Source organism: Brachyistius frenatus, unplaced genomic scaffold, assembly GCF_029030835.1.
Source record: "Brachyistius frenatus isolate BFR_SWC_R1_liver_20210118 unplaced genomic scaffold, ASM2903083v1 Contig_199, whole genome shotgun sequence".
Classification (NCBI taxonomy): domain Eukaryota; kingdom Metazoa; phylum Chordata; class Actinopteri; family Embiotocidae; genus Brachyistius; species Brachyistius frenatus.
Window position 1 is genome coordinate 604,861 of NW_027210798.1, and position 17,951 is coordinate 622,811.

The following is a 17,951-nucleotide window of genomic DNA, read 5'->3' on the forward strand; positions in this document are numbered from 1 at the left end:
TCCCTGATGAGCAGGCTTCTGTCTGGATAGAGATCTGACTTCATTCTTATGATATCACCAGCTGCTACTATGGAGATATTAGCGCTGGTTTTTAGAAGTAGATTGTGGACAGAAACAGCTGATTTTGAATGATGTCGTGCTTCCTGTTCCTCTTTTTTACAGTCTCCCACACAGAAATATAAATATGGAGTTCAAAACCATCAAGCTGCTTTTCTTGGAAATCGATTCTAAATCTGTAATTCTGACAAACAGAGATGCGTTTAAAGGGTTGAATAAACTCCAGCAGATTAACTTGTCAGATTGGATGAAAACCCAAACTGATGTGACCTTTTGTGTGGTCCAATCACAGCTCACCTCTGGATCCCGTTTACCCACAGCAGCTATAACGCCGTGTGGCAGGTTACTGCAGCAGCTTTAAGGACCGGCATGAAGACAGAAGGACCGAGCAGAGAGACGGGCTGCTGCTGCTTCCTCTGATTTACAGGAACATGGCATCACTAACCAAATTACTCCAGACTGAAGGCTTTAGTACGTCCTCCTGCCCACACAGCAGAGATGTCCTCGGCATGAACTCACACTGCACTTCCCTTTAACATCCACCACTGGCTCCACTTCTATCTACGAGCTTACATACCGTTACACGCATTAACCCCTTGGAACAACCACTCGGAGTATGAAGACAACGCTGAAGGCTGCTGTCGTTATTATCACTCAACCACATGTGGTCGGGAACATTAAAAAACACAAAGCGGGACAACAGTACATGCTGCTGTCACGCAATCAGTTCTGTCACATTACAGTTGTGGGCCTGAACGGTTCCTCACAACAGAACCCACAGAGAGGACGTTCTGCTCATCTCACACATTTCAACCACATGATGGAGATCGAAGGAGACGCTGAGGTTGGACTTTTATACTGCAGCCTGTGATTCCCTCCACAGTTAACCAGCAGCTCCGCCTGTCTGATCAGGTGTTGGAACGAGTCCTCACAGCTCCGCTTCACCAAAACTGCTGCACACAGCAGAACAGTCGGGCAGGAAGTCAGACACACAGAGCCTGGTCAAATTTCAAAATAAAACACCCGGGATGGACTCCTGCAGGTATTTCACATCACTACAAAGGTAGAAGAAGAAATTAATCCTGCTGCTAACACGCTGTATGTGAAAAAAGTTGCGCAATAATTAAGAGGAGGATTTTTTTGGTTTTCAAAACAACTAAAACACAGCAAATCATTTGAACTTTGTCTGCTATCCACACAAAGTATGAAACAAGGACAGCGTCTACTGAACCTCAAGGTGCCATAGAAAACAAACAGGTTGGTATCAGTTCTGATCCTTTATCCAGACGGTGTAATGGCTGATAACTATTTCTACATGTTGGGGATGGGCGACATGAATAAAATCAAATATTATATTTTCAACCAAATACCTCGATATGAATGCTGTGACTCTACTGCGGTGATGATTACTGGTGCGTTCAACGCTACTCAGCCTTTACACCAATGAAGACAACCTAATGACATGCGATCCAAATCAAAGCCCATATCTGTAGTCTCACATCATATCGGATGTAATAATGGCGATGAGATGACAGATTCTCAGCAGCTGCTCACTTCTCCATCCTGCCAACATGCTTCCTCTTTCTGGGACTATTATGTTCGGCCATTTCTGCTCACTTCATTTCCAACAGTATATAAAGTCTACCAGTAGAGGGACGACACCTCTAAAGGTGGGCGAGGCCGTGAGGGGCAGCTGCAGACCTGCGGCCCATTGGCCCGTTGGCCCGTTGGTCCGAGGGCTCATACGGTGATCAACATGTGGCCTCGGCATCATCAGCAGAAAAAGCTGGTCTTTAGCTGCCGGCCGAAATGGAAACTCGAGCCGAGCCAGGGACCGGTCGGCTGAAAAGGTGCCAGACGAGAAGGAAATGTTGCTGGATGACAGAAAACGAGAATCTGAAAGCAGAAGTGGTTTAAAAATATGCAGTCAGACGGGCCGGGATCTGAGTCATCGCTGAAAGCTGAGCAGGAGGGACAGAAACAAGTGGAAGCTCCTCTGAAGACACACCTGGTCTATCTGAGGGGTTCTCACCAACACCTGGTCTATCTGAGGGGTTCTCACCTACACCTGGTCTATCTGAGGGGTTCTCACCTACACCTGGTCTATCTGAGGGGTTCTCACCTACACCTGGTCTATCTGAGGGTTCTCACCAACACCTGGTCTATCTGAGGGTTTCTCACCAACACCTGGTCTATCTGAGGGTTTCTCACCAACACCTGGTCTATCTGAGGGTTTCTCACCTACACCTGGTCTATCTGAGGGGTTCTCACCTACACCTGGTCTATCTGAGGGTTCTCACCAACACCTGGTCTATCTGAGGGGTTCTCACCTACACCTGGTCTATCTGAGGGGTTCTCACCAACACCTGGTCTATCACTCAACACCTGGTCTATCTGAGGGTTTCTCACCAACACCTGGTCTATCTGAGGGTTTCTCACCTACACCTGGTCTATCTGAGGGTTTCTCACCAACACCTGGTCTATCTGAGGGGTTCTCACCAACACCTGGTCTATCTGAGGGGTTCTCACCAACACCTGGTCTATCTGAGGGGTTCTCACCTACACCTGGTCTATCTGAGGGTTTCTCACCAACACCTGGTCTATCTGAGGGTTTCTCACCTACACCTGGTCTATCTGAGGGTTTCTCACCAACACCTGGTTTATCTGAGGGTTTCTCACCAACACCTGGTCTATCTGAGGGGTTCTCACCTACACCTGGTCTATCTGAGGGGTTCTCACCTACACCTGGTCTATCTGAGGGTTTCTCACCAACACCTGGTCTATCTGAGGGTTTCTCACCAACACCTGGTCTATCTGAGGGTTTCTCACCTACACCTGGTCTATCTGAGGGTTTCTCACCTACACCTGGTCTATCTGAGGGGTTCTCACCAACACCTGGTCTATCTGAGGGGTTCTCACCAACACCTGGTCTATCTGAGGGTTTCTCACCTACACCTGGTCTATCTGAGGGTTTCTCACCAACACCTGGTGAAACTGTGGAAACAGATCCGGAATAAAATGTTTGACTCAGAATTTAACATATTTGGAGCCTCGAGACATAAATGTCCACCAGAACATTATTTCAAGAACAATTCTGCTGTTTTATCATGTAAATCTCAAGAGTTTCCTGCTACGATTGGAAGTGGAGGTGCTTGAAACTGAAAACACCTCCACTAATCCATTCCTCCAGGATTTCACTCAGCTTTTTTGTGATTGTTGTGATCAAAAATGTTTGATTCTGCGAGAGATTTTCTCAAAAATGTCGATGTAATTTCCGGAGTTTTAAGTGAGTTTTTTGTTTAATTCATGTTCATTCAACACATAGACCTGCTGGATGAAACAAACAAAGAGACGTCTCTGACAACTGGACGTGTGGAGAAAACAAGCTTTATTTGGTTATTTAAACAGGAGCAGAGACTTCCTGACTGGAAATGAGGAGTTTTTAGTTTATGTTTTAATACTTTCAGCACAGATTCTGATGACGATGTTTTTTGTTGAAAAATTGTGTGAATAAAAAAAAAAAAATTACAAGCTCCTGTAAATATTGCAGAGTTTGCTTGAATTTGTGTTAATTATTGAGATCGCCAGATCATAAATTCCTGCAGTGACTGATTAAAGTAACATTTTTATCAACTATAAAATTAGTTAGAATTCTTTTCAGAAGTTAAAACCAAAGTAAACATTTCTGAAATGTCAGTATGAAGTTATCGTTACAGTTGGTTGAAACTTAACCGCAAAGTCAGATTATCTGAGATTCTGTTTCCCTTCATTTCTCCTTCTGACCAACCAGACCTGCTCCTTTATGTCCCAGTCATGAGCCTGATGCTGTTTCCTGCCTCCTCAGACACTAAAGTGAACAGAAATGTAAATAAATTGCTATCTTTAATAAACTAGAATGATCTGCAGCGTTTGTTCAGCCTGAGATCTCCCGTCTGTCTCTGTTCTGTAATGGATCCTCGCCGCAGATCAAAGCCAGCATTTATCTGTGAACAATGCTGACTGTGAGCGGCTGCACGGTGGAGCTGCAGCTCAGCAGGGCCGCGACCACAAACTGGGTCAAACACATGTCACACCACTCAGCAGACGGCCGAGCTGCAAAACCAACAAAAGGGAAGGAAGGCGGCGACCTGCAGACAGACGCAGGATTAAATCTCTGCTGCTCGCTGAGCAGCGGGACTCACGAAAACACACCGTCCGGTCCGGAGACAGATGAGGACTCCTTCTAGGACCTCCTGCAGCTGAAACCAAACCTGTGGTTGATTAATAAAACCTCCACCTGAAGAGTAACTAAAACACAAAGGATGAATCTGTGGTCATCTCAGATCTGTCGATCTCTCTATTCACGGAGAAACGGACTAAATGTCCGTTACAGTCTACAGAATCAACGAGTACGTGACCGATCGCTCTTCCTCATTCCCCGTTTTTACCAGCACCCGCTTGTAAATGTTACTCCTGTCACAAGGGGGCAGTAATGCTTCGAAAAGCTGTCGCATCAGGAGAAGAACAACACGCTGCTAAAAATGTAATAGTAGCTTTGCTTGAAATGCAGTTCTCATTGGACGCTCCAGAGTGAAAGATAAGGAGCTGCCGAGACGTCACCGTGGTGAACGGCATGTACAGTTTATTCGTCTCCTCAATAAATTTGTGATAGTTTTGATATCAGCTGGATTTAGGGAGTCTCTAATTTTTGGTCTCTAAATTAACAATCAAAACCCTGAAGAAGAAGCAGATCCTCACAGCTCTGACTAGAGATGGTTCCTTCCCTCAGATGTGAGGTCGTCTCATCAGGAGTGGATCATGTGCAGTGAGAAGATGGATGCAGCTGAAGGAAGCTGGTTCAAGCTTCCACGTGATGCTGATGTTTCCTCCAACAACACCACCGGTACATTTATCTGGAGCACAATCTTTTACATCCTAATAACCCGAACGACTGGTGGGACGTCGACCCATGTGATCACTGTGAGGAGGAGGGGGCGGGGCAACAGGGAGGAAAACTAACTGCAGCATTCCTCATCATGTCACACGGCAGCCATGACAGCGCTGCTTGAAGGGAAAACAGGATCAAACCACTGAAGCGGTGAAACAGCAAAGCAGTGAATCAGCGAAGCAGTGAATCAGCGAATCAGTGAAACAGTGAAGCAGTGAATCAGCGAATCAGTGAATCAGTGAAACAGTGAAGCAGTGAATCAGCAAAGCAGTTAATCAGTGAAGCAGCGAAGCAGTGAATCAGCGAAGCAGTGAATCAGCGAATCAGTGAAACAGTGAAGCAGTGAATCAGCGAAGCAGTGAATCAGCAAAGCAGTTAATCAGTGAAGCAGTGAATCAGCAAAGCAGTTAATCAGTGAAGCAGTGAATCAGTGAAACAGTGAATCAGCAAAGCAGTGAATCAGTGAAGCAGTGAAGCAGCGAATCAGTGAAGCAGTGAAGCAGCGAATCAGTGAATCAGTGAAGCAGCGAATCAGTGAATCAGTGAATCAGCGAAGCAGTTAATCAGTGAAGCAGTGAAACAGTGAATCAGTGAATCAGCAAAGCAGTGAATCAGTGAATCAGCAAAGCAGTTAATCAGTGAAGCAGTGAAACAGTGAATCAGTGAATCAGCGAAGCAGTGAATCAGTGAAGCAGTGAAACAGTGAATCAGCGAAGCCGTGAATCAGCGAATCATGAAGTCCTCTGCAGCTTCCTCGACCCTCCAGTCTTTTCAAAGCGTTCTCTTTCAGCAGACGTCCGCTTCGATGAGCGTCTCAGACATCACGGTAACTCCTGGGAGATGAAGGCAGCCGATCCTACTGGAAGATCCCGACTCTTCAAAGGCCTGTGTGGTTGTTCCTCTGGAGAAAGTGATGTAACCTCACAAATGCCTCCCGCCTGACAGTTTAAGGAGGCAGCAGAGGAGCTGAGGAGCTCCACGGAGAGGAGGAAACGCTCTGACAGCAGTTACACCAAACACTAACTTATACAATCAGTCCCTCGAGTTTCACTGACTTTTTTGTGATTGTTCTGATCAAAAATCTTTGATTTTGCGGTAAGTTTTCTCATAAATGTCGATGTAATTTGTGGAGTTTTAAGTGAGTTTTTTGCAGGAACTAGAAAAAGTTGCAAGTTGAGAAAGAAAAGTGTGATTTTCATTAATCACCACCTGATAAAGTAATAAATGTGTAATCACTTCCTGTGATAATTATCCTGCTGCACATCACAAATATTTTAGTTCTCATCTTTATTTATTTATTGAATTTAGAGACCCACGTAGATAAAAGTTCCTAAAAGCTCCTAACAGCTGCGTATGTTTCTCATCACGGGACATACCCACCGGCTGAATGTCCCCTCTGATGACATCATCACCTGACGAGTCCTCATCACGGGACGTCCCCACCGGCTGAATGTCCCCTCTGATGACATCATCACTGGAAACGGGATATTTACGTCTCTAAACCCAGAGAGGAGCGTGAGCTCCAACAGTGACGTCACCAGGCCGATATTATTCAGTAGTGTTATATCACCGAATGGTTTCCATGCCAACAAGCAGGTCCCATACAAACTGCCTGTCGACAATCATAATTAGAAAATATTAGACTGTTGAATCACATTAATATGACTGTTTCCGTTGTGATTGAAAGTGATATGACACATTTCTCTATTAACATTTATTAATGTTAAAATAATTTGAGCTCCATGTGCCTGAAAACTGATTATTAAAATTAAGGCTCCATGATTCATTATATGAAGTCAGGATTTTGAATGCTGTTCTTGCTGCTGTGTCCATCAGGGATGTCCAGAACCAGAACCAGAACTGAGCTGCTGGAGTGGTTTCTCTGAGACCAACAGCAGCTGAATCATTGTGCAGCGCTGAATCTCAGTGTGGGAACATCATGTTACTGAGCAGGAACATTTCCTCGTCACGGACAGAGAGCTGCACACTAAATGTTCTCTGGCGTTTTGTTTATTATTCATTTCCAAATAACATCAAGTAATAATGTTTCTCTGATCATTTCTATCACAGCAGAGGTGCTGATTCTGCATCTTTGATTCTGCATTGGTACACAACAAATTACCATCAAATAAAACATGTCATCTACATGTGTTCATATTGTGGAGCAATTCACTCTAAAATATTAAACTTTTTGTTAGTGATCTCCGTTTCCACGGCAACACATGGGGTATAACTAAGAACTGGAAAACAATCAGTCGTGTCAGTAGACTCTTATGTAACGAATGTAATGTTTACTAGTCCAGGAAGTAGATAAACAAAGATATCTGATGAACAAAGATATCCGATGAACAAAGATATCTGATGAACAAAGATATCTGATGAACTAAGATATCCGATGAACAAAGATATCCAATGAACTAAGATATCCGATGAACAAAGATATCTGATGAACAAAGATATCTGATGAACAAAGATATCTGATGAACTAAGATATCCGATGAACAAAGATATCTGATGAACTAAGATATCCGATGAACTAAGATATCCGATGAACAAAGATATCCGATGAACTAAGATATCCGATGAACAAAGATATCCGATGAACTAAGATATCCGATGAACAAAGATATCCGATGAACAAAGATATCCGATGAACAAAGATATCCGATGAACAAAGATATCCGATGAACAAAGATATCTGATGAACAAAGATATCCGATGAACAAAGATATCCGATGAACAAAGATATCCGATGAACAAAGATATCCGATGAACAAAGATATCCGATGAACAAAGATATCAGATGAACTAAGATATCCGATGAACAAAGATATCTGATGAACTAAGATATCTGATGAACTAAGATATCCGATGAACAAAGATATCTGATGAACAAAGATATCCGATGAACAAAGATATCTGATGAACAAAGATATCTGATGAACTAAGATATCTGATGAACTAAGATATCCGATGAACAAAGATATCTGATGAACAAAGATATCTGATGAACAAAGATATCTGATGAACAAAGATATCTGATGAACAAAGATATCTGATGAACTAAGATATCTGATGAACAAAGATATCTGATGAACAAAGATATCTGATGAACAAAGATATCTGATGAACAAAGATATCCATGTTCTCATGTGTTTTTAACATTTTAGCTCCGTGTCATGTGTTCAAACCAAACCGGTCCAGCTAGCCTCCTCTAGGACTGTAAGTGCGTGACTATCCGTGGTGTTACGGTACGGGTGCTCGGAGCGACCAAAAAGGACCAAAAGAGACCCGACTTCACCAAATGGGTCATTTAATAGAACTATAACAAGTAGAAACTACATTATATTACATAGTATATGAAACTCTATTCTAATTCTATTTTCCCATTGAGGAGGTGGAGGGATATTTCTAGTGATGAGCAGGATGTGATGTCATGAGGATTTGACCAATCAGATCTCTGGGTCAGAACTACTGGTTGTATAATGAACCTCAAAAATATCACCTGAATATTCCCAAACTACACATTGTAATCTAGAAACTAATATCTAGATGTCATCATGTATATTTCAGAATATCCAGCGTTGACGTACTCTTAAATTTCAACAGTCGCTACTGGACTTTAAAACCAGTTGTAATATCTCAGGTTCAGTTCTGGTCCACAACATCAAGCATCTTATATTACAACATGTCCTACGTATCAATGAGATTCTTACACTCGTTATACAACATGAATGAAGCCCCATTCAGCCTTTGCTTCCTTTATACTGGGCTGATGATGGTTCTGGAGACAACAGCAGATATTGTTCCTCCTTCTGTTGCATCGATGGCAACGTCAACAATTCAAGCTTTAACGTTCAGTAACCAGTGACACGATTTTAAATCAGTAACGACATCAACAAACATGCAATATCCAACCGAGCCGAGGCCCGGAAGATAACCGTAAACAAACCCCCGGTCGCCGCGGAGACCAGCTCGACACCCAGCTGATTTTCTCCTACCTGCTATTCTCTCTGCGCTCCGCCAGCATCTCAACTCATCAGCGGCACAACAGACAGAAATATTCCAGAGACCGGCTGCTCCTCCACCAGAACTGGATCTGTGTGAGGAGGACCGGCGACAGCGGTGTCAAGCCTTCCTCTCACAGCCTCCTGGAGGAGGAGAGGCAGAGCGCAGGCATGGCTTGTCTTCGTTGGCAGTGCCAGTGGCTTTGTTCGCCAGCCGGCACGCTGTGTGTGTGTGTGTGTGTGTGTGTGTGTGTGTGTGTGTGTGTGTGTGTGTGTGTGTGTGTGTGTGTGTGTGTGTGTGTGTGTGTGTGTGTGTGTGTGTGTGGTCTGCCGGGACTGGCACAGCTGATCCCCCCCTGACACCGGGTGGGGTGTACTGGGCTTTGGAGAAGGGGGGTGGGGAGGGCTGGTATTATGGCTGTCACACAGAGGAACATACCATTTACAGCAGAAGGAGGGGGGAGGGAGGGGGAAGAGGAACAGCTCACAGCAAGCGGCGTTAAACATCCATGTGATAGCCGTTTCCGTCGCCGTGACGTCAGGCCGAGCTCAGCGACTTCACATTAACTTTGTATTATTATGGGACACACAGGTTTTCTAACATCCCTAAAATTAAATATTAATATCTGATGACATTGTTGTTGTATTTTAGCTTCAATAATGTTTTTAAGAACAAAATTCCAGGCAGCAGCTGAAAACATTTTCCCAACTTTGTCTGCACAATATCTACAAGTGTGGAGGTAAAACAGGCCTGGTGGAGATATCACACCTGTACAGCAGGGAAGATCCATTTGGATTCAGGTGTTTACGATATCAACATAGAATTCATGGCAGTAATTATTGCGCGAGTGTGGATGAGCCTGTTTACTAAACGGAGGTCCTGAGACCCGGCTGAGAGACCTCAGTGTTTCCTGCAGGTGAGTTTCTGCTGCCAGGTGACCGATGTTCAAACTCAGTAACTCGGCCACAATTTACTGATGGTCCCTGAACGCCTCACGTGCAGGTTATTTGCAGCTCGGCGGCTGTCCAGAGAGAAATTTTAAGTCGAGGCTATTTCCCACCGGTTGTGTCTCCGACACGGTGCCAGAGTGAATCGCCCTTCATTAAGATCGATGCTTCACCTCCCAGAACCGGGTCGCCACGCTGCTCCGCTGAAGATGGACAGCGAGGAAGCGCTCGGAGGCTGCGGCAATCAAACAGGAAGTTTGTCAGAGAAAATGTAATAAAATCCCAGTCAATTTTCTAAATAAAACACCCATTGTGCAAAGTCTGGATGGTAAAACAAATCACTACATGGGTCAGTTCGGACAAGAAACAGGTCGTCCTGCTGCAGACACGCCGTGTGAAACAATAAACAGGACGGTTCGTGCTCACGACTGAAACACAACCAGCTGTTTTAACTGTGTCTGCAGCACAAAGTAGGAAATGACAACAACGAACACACAACGGACAGAAAAGAAGCCGTTGAACAACGTTGACCTGATAGAAGAACAGAAACCACGGAAACACCATCAAATCAGGAAGGAGGATGAAACGCTGCTGGAGGAGATGAAGAGCAGGTTTGTGGAAACTCAAGAATCAGTGTGTTTATTGAGACACAAAAACACACTGATTTCTGGGTAAAATAATGAAATAAGATATTGTGGAGGGTGATGTGATGAGGTCATTTCCTGTCCGTGTGATGTGATACAACACAACTGCACAGTGAGACTCTTGACATGTTAGCGTGTACATGTGGAACACAGCAGAGAGCACGTGATCGTTAATCCGTCTCCTCGTGGAAATTAAGATGCATTTCATGGGTCTGACCGGCCGATCAAAATCCAGTTTCACTGAAACATTTAGTGGACTGATTGGAGTTCATTCTAAAACTGAAAACAGACTACAGCATGTTTATGGTGCTGAAGGAACACGACAGCCGGTACAAATTCACATCTAATAGTTTATGGACACAGACGGAGCTGCACGTCACAGGATGTTTAAATACGTCTCACGTTTGTCATCGAAGAGCAGAAACATTTGGTGTATATACACTCGGAGGTCTGACTCATTAACAGGATCCTCCGGTGGTTCGTGTTTCTCAAGAAACTGCAACAGCTCCAAATAATCAATAATGAGCTTCACACATCAGAGGACACTCGCTGCTGCTGCCATCCCTCAGCGACACGGATCAGATCAGCTCAGGATTCATCCTGGTTTCTGGTCTTTTCACAGCTTTATCTTTTATCACCTCCAACAAACAGCTGCTCAGCTTCCTGTATCGCCTCAGACCAAGTTCTCCTGACAAACTAGTGCTGGATATCATTTTAATTCAGATACTTTGAGAACAAAATAATACATGGAAGACTTTACTGTAAGATCTGATAACACATCAACCAATCAAACACTGAAAACTTAATGGATGATGAAGAAAACACCAGCTGTAACCCGACACCTGACCAGCTGCATATCCAGACAGGAAGATGTTTTGACATAATCTGAGATTATTAGAGGTCATCGGGGTGACAAAATATAAATGAGTAGGGCTGATTAATTCCCCAATAATCAGCAGACACTTTTATGTATGTGGCACACAAATAACTTCTAAAAAAAGGAGTAAATCATTAAACTACACTTTAATTAATTCAAGCAAACTTTGCAATATTTGCTTGTAATTGTTTTTTAATTCCTGCAAATATTCCATGAAAAACATCGTCATCAGAATCTGTGCTGAAAGTATTAAAACATAAAGTAAATCTTTTTAAACAAAACTCTCTTCATTAACAACAATAACTCCTCATTTCAACCAGAAAGTCTCTGCTGCTGTTTTCATCTCCAAATAAAACTCTGTTCACCGGAGGAACAGGAACAAGAGGAGAAACAGGAAGTGACGGGGTTTGTGGGAAATGTGTTCTTCACATTAAAATGATGTGATTAAATGTTTGTGATCAAAGGAAGTGATTCCATATTACTGGATGTTAAATGAGTTTTCTCCACACGTCCAGTTGTCAGAGACGTCTCTTTGTTTGTTTCATCCAGCAGGTCTATGTGTTGAATGAACATGAATTAAACAGCATCTAAAGCTCTTATTTTGAAAGGCTGATGTAGTCCTTGTTTCTATATTCCAGTCACAGACGCTCTGTTCTGGATACATACGCAGCTGTTAGGACCTTTTAGGACCTTTTAGGAGCTTTGATCTCCACGGTTCTCTAAGTTCAATAAATACATTAAAAAGATGAGAACTAAAATATTTCTGTGATGTGCAGCATGATTATTATCACAGGAAGTGATTACATGTCATTGTTTATTAGGTTGTGCTGAAAGGAATTGCAGGGTTTTTTTTCTCGACTTGAAATTTTTTCTAATTCCTGCAATTTTACAGCAAAAAAAACTCACTTAAAATTCTGCAAATTACATCACAATTTTGGGTAAAATCCGCCACAAAAAGCAAACTTTTTGATCAAAACAATCATAAAAAAAACTCCTGGAGGGACTGACAAAGTGATTACATATTGTTAATCAATGACAGCCTCGGCAACGCTTAATAATAATTAACTGTGATAAAAGCAGCTGGTAGACGTGTTGAGATTTCATTTAAGCCGGCAGTTATTACTGTGACATGAAGGACTGCCCAGATAAATTAATATTTATAGGAATACGTGTTCTCCACAGAGAAAACTGCAGTCGTAGTTGAAGGGCCGTCAGCGGTGTTTGTAGTTACGTCACATCGACCCTGTTGGAGCTCTGCAGAGGGAAGTCAGCTGAATGACTGAGCTGGCAGTCAGAGCTTCACAGTTTCAATGCATGTTAGCATAGAAAAGCAGAAGAAGGTTTGATGACAGTTATGACTTCACCACACCAACGACCAGCAGGCCTTGAGTAATCTCAACAACTGTAAACAGGCCTGACTGACTGGAGGCTGACGTCTTCCTGTTTTACCAACATTATGGTGTCACAGTTCATGAGGTCAAATCCAGAGTAGACCCACACTGAGGCACTCAGATTCCCATGATTTTAGGTTTTCCTTTCAGAATGTAATTTGATGCTAAACCATTCCACCTGACAAGTTAATTCAATTCAAATGTATTTATAAAGCAACAAATCACAACAAGGGTTATTTCAAGGCACGTAACATAAGAACTTTACAACATTATACGGAGAAGGCCAGCAATTCAACAAATACCACATAAGCTAGGAGGAAAACACTCCCAACAGAAGGAAGGAAAAACTCTCTTTAACAGGAAGAAACCTCCAACAGCAGGAAGAAAAAAACTCTCTTAAGAAGAAACCTCCAACAGAAGGAAGGAAAAACTCTCTTTTAACAGAAGAAACATCCAACAGAAGGAAAAACTCTCTTTTAACAGAAGAAACCTCCAACAGAAGGAAGGAAAAAAAAACCTCTCTTTTAAACAGAAGAAACCTCCAACAGAAGGAAAAACTCTCTTTTAAACAGAAGAAACCTCCAACAGAAGGAAAGAAAAACTCTCTTAACAGAAGGAACCTCCAACAGAAGGAAGGAAAAACTCTCTTTTAACAGGAAGAAACCTCCAACAGAAGGAAGGAAAAACTATTTTTAAAAGGAAGAATCCTCCAACAGAAAGAAAGAAATACTCTCTTAACAGAAGGAAGGAAAAACTCTCTTTAACAGAAGAAACCTCCAACAGAAGGAAGGAAAAACTCTCTTTTAAACAGAAGAAACCTCCAACAGAAGGAAAGAAAAACTCTCTTTTAAACAGAAGAAACCTCCAACAGAATTAAGGAAAAACTCTCTTTTAAACAGAAGAAACCTCCAACAGAAGGAAGGAAAAAAAACCTCTCTTTTAAACAGAAGAAACCTCCAACAGAAGGAAAAACTCTCTTTTAAACAGAAGAAACCTCCAACAGAAGGAAAGAAAAACTCTCTTAACAGAAGGAACCTCCAACAGAAGGAAGGAAAAACTCTCTTTTAACAGGAAGAAACCTCCAACAGAAGGAAGGAAAAACTATTTTTAAAAGGAAGAATCCTCCAACAGAAAGAAAGAAATACTCTCTTAACAGAAGGAAGGAAAAACTCTCTTTAACAGAAGAAACCTCCAACAGAAGGAAGGAAAAACTCTCTTTTAAACAGAAGAAACCTCCAACAGAAGGAAAGAAAAACTCTCTTTTAAACAGAAGAAACCTCCAACAGAAGGAAAGAAAAACTCTCTTTTAAACAGAAGAAACCTCCAACAGAAGGAAGGAAAAACTCTCTTTTAACAGAAGGAAGGAAAAACTCTTTTTTAAAAGTAAGAATCCTCCAACAGAAGGAAAGAAAAACTCTCTAACAGAAGAAACCTCCAAAACAAGGATGGAAAAACTCTCTTTTAAAGAAGAAAAAAGGGGTCCGACTGCCTGAACACTGGGTTTCACTGCTGAAGGCCTCCGGGCATTGTTCAATGTCTACCTACAGGCCCTGAACGCACCATCTCATTCACACCCAGCTGACAACAGAACAACACTTTACACAGACTGACTGGTTCCGTTCCGGTTCTGCAGCATGGACACGTCCTGTAACCCACAAAGACCTCGGGCTGAATCTGATCCGTGGCAGCTGATAATTAAAGGTACATTTCGTCACGTGCAGCATCTTCCTCTGCAGCTGTCTGTGATTTACAGCAAAGAGAGACATGCAGAAGAAAACATCCGGGTCACGTGCCGTGTGTCCATCTCACACCAACACAGTAAACACAGTTTATAAACAAGGTAAACACAGTTTAGTAAACACAGTAAACACAACTCAGCATCCACACGAAGCTGGTGTGAAGGCATCCAGGCCCGGCACCGTCCATCCAGTCGGAACAATCCCCCCCCACACACACACACACACAGAGGTGACCCATCGCCTGGTTCCGGAGGGCCCGTGCAGCAGTGACACTCACCGCTGATCCAACAGCACCAAACCCCTCCTGTGTCTCCGGACGGTCGTCGCAGCCCAGCTCGGCCACCCGGAACACAACACTGAAGAATGCATGGACCGGACCGGACCTGCCGCCCCTCACGGCCTCACTTAACCCCGTGTGTTGGTTACCAGTGCCTGAGGCCGGGTGCCCCCCCCCCCCCGGGTGCCCCCCCGCCCCCGTCCCGGTGTCAACCCGCAGCGCTCCTCCGGTCCGGAGCCTGTTAGCTTCCAGCTAGCGACCAGCTGATCCAGCTAGCATCGACACGGTGACGTTCCCGGATCTGTGGTGGCCTTCATAACGTTTGACGGGACAATAAAGGATCCGGTTTGTGTTTCAGTACCGAGTGTGGCCCCGCGGTGTGCTCACCGTGCTGCCGCGGGCTTTAACGCTGCTGCGGCGGAAAAGATGACCCGTTCCTGTCCATGCTAAGTCCCGAGCTAGCGGCGCTAGCGGCCCCGCAGACCGCCGCGTACTCACCAGCGAGCGTCCACGGAGAAAGACTGGGACGGCGGACGGGAGCCTCCGGTGTGTCGCGGAAATCGGTGCGGGGCCCTCCGCGTGTCTCCATATGTGTCAAACGATGCGTTAAAATCCAGACGTGCTCACTGCTCCCTCTGCCTCCGTCGGCCGGGAGCCATTTTTCCTCAACATCCAATTTAAGCGGAGCTCGTCGCAGCCGGGTCGGTCAGCATCCTCCCGAGAGTCCCGGGGGAGGCGGCGAGACAGGCGCGACACTGACACCTGCCGGCCGGCCGGAGAGGTACACCTGATAACACCACCTAATAACGCCTGATAACACCACCTAATAACACCCAATAACACCTGATAACACCACCTAATAACACCTAATAACACCACCTAATAACGCCTGATAACACCACCTAATAACACCCAATAACACCTGAAAATACCACCTAATAACACCTAATAACACCCAATAACACCTGATAACACCACCTAATAACACCTGATAACACCTGATAACACCACCTAATAACACCCAATAACACCTGATAACACCACCCAATAACACCTGATAACACCACCTAATAACACCCAATAACACCTGATAACACCACCTAATAACACCCAATAACACCTGATAACACCACCTAATAACACCCAATAACACCTGATAACACCACCTAATAACACCCAATAACACCTGATAACACCACCTAATAACACCTGATAACACCTGATAACACCACCTAATAACACCTGATAACACCACCTAATAACACCCAATAACACCTGATAACACCACCTAATAACACCCAATAACACCTGATAACACCACCTAATAACACCCAATAACACCTGATAACACCACCTAATAACACCCAATAACACCTGATAACACCACCTAATAACAACCAATAACACCTGATAACACCACCTAATAACACCACCTAATAACACCCAATAACACCTGATAACACCACCTAATAACACCTGATAACACCACCTAATAACACCTGATAACACCACCCAATAACACCACCTAATAACACCCGATAACACCTGATAACACCACCTAATAACACCTGATAACACCACCTAATAACACCCAATAACACCTGATAACACCTAATAACACCACCTAATAACACCCAATAACACCTGATAACACCACCTAATAACACCCAATAACACCTGATAACACCACCTAATAACACCCAATAACACCTGATAACACCTAATAACACCACCTAATAACACCCAATAACACCTGATAACACCACCCAATAACACCCAATAACACCTGATAACACCACCTAATAACACCCAATAACACCTAATAACACCACCTAATAACACCTGATAACACCACCTAATAACACCTAATAACACCACCCAATAACACCTGATAACACCACCTAATAACACCCAATAACACCTGATAACACCACCTAATAACACCCAATAACACCTGATAACACCACCTAATAACACCCAATAACACCTGATAACACCTAATAAACACCTAATAACACCTGATAACACCTAATAACACCTGGTAACACCTAATAACACCCAATAACACCTGATAACACCTAATAAACACCTAATAACACCTAATAAACACCTAATAAACACTGGGTAACACCTAATAACACCTAATAACACCTGATAACACCTAATAATACCTAATAACACCCAATAACACATAATAAACACCTAATAAACACCGGGTAACACCTAATAACACCTAATAACACCTGATAACACCTAATAACACCTAATAAACACCGGGTAACACCTAATAACACCTAATAACACCTGATAACACCTAATAACACCCGATAACACCTGATAACACCTAATAACACCTAATAAACACCTGATAACACCTAATAACACCTAATAACACCTAATAACACCCGATAACACCTAATAACACCCAATAACACCTAATAACACCTAATAACACCCAATAACACCTGATAACACCTAATAACACCCGATAACACCTGATAACACCTAATAACACCTAATAAACACCTAATAACACCTGATAATACCTAATAACACCTAATAAACACATAATAATACCTAATAACACCTAATAACACCTAATAACACCTGATAACACCTAATAACACCCGATAACACCTGATAACACCTAATAACACCTAATAAACACCTAATAACACCTGATAATACCTAATAACACCTAATAAACACATAATAATACCTAATAACACCTAATAACACCTAATAACACCTGATAACACCTAATAACACCCGATAACACCTGATAACACCTAATAACACCTAATAAACACCTAATAACACCTGATAATACCTAATAACACCTAATAAACACATAATAATACCTAATAACACCTAATAACACCTAATAACACCGGGTCAAGAGACGCAGATTAATGACATTATTCTCGGTTTGATTTGAACTGACGGTGTCATCAAAATGCTGCGTTAAGATGTTAAAACGTAGCCTAAACTATTTTTTTTAAATTCTCTTTTTTATTTTTACAATGTTATTTTTTATTCCATATAATAATAAAATGTTTGTCAGAGATGAAAGATCGTTTGTTG

The 17,951-nt window shown here is 43.0% G+C and overlaps 1 protein-coding gene across 6 annotated transcripts in view; it reads right to left on the bottom strand.

Annotated features, from left to right (window-relative positions):
* Positions 1-15,573, bottom strand: part of wdfy3 (WD repeat and FYVE domain containing 3) — a 110,310-nt gene extending 94,737 nt beyond the window's left edge. For 4 of the 6 annotated variants that reach the window (XM_069718777.1, XM_069718773.1, XM_069718775.1 and 1 more), the window contains exon 1: positions 8,986-9,246. In XM_069718777.1, the coding sequence (XP_069574878.1) occupies positions 8,986-9,014 (29 nt within the window). In that variant the 5' untranslated portion in view covers positions 9,015-9,246. Of the gene's footprint in view, positions 1-8,985; positions 9,248-15,365 lie in introns of those variants that run through there. The other 2 variants (XM_069718776.1, XM_069718774.1) reach the window with 2 other exon arrangements.
* Between the last annotated feature and the right edge of the window lie 2,378 nt (positions 15,574-17,951).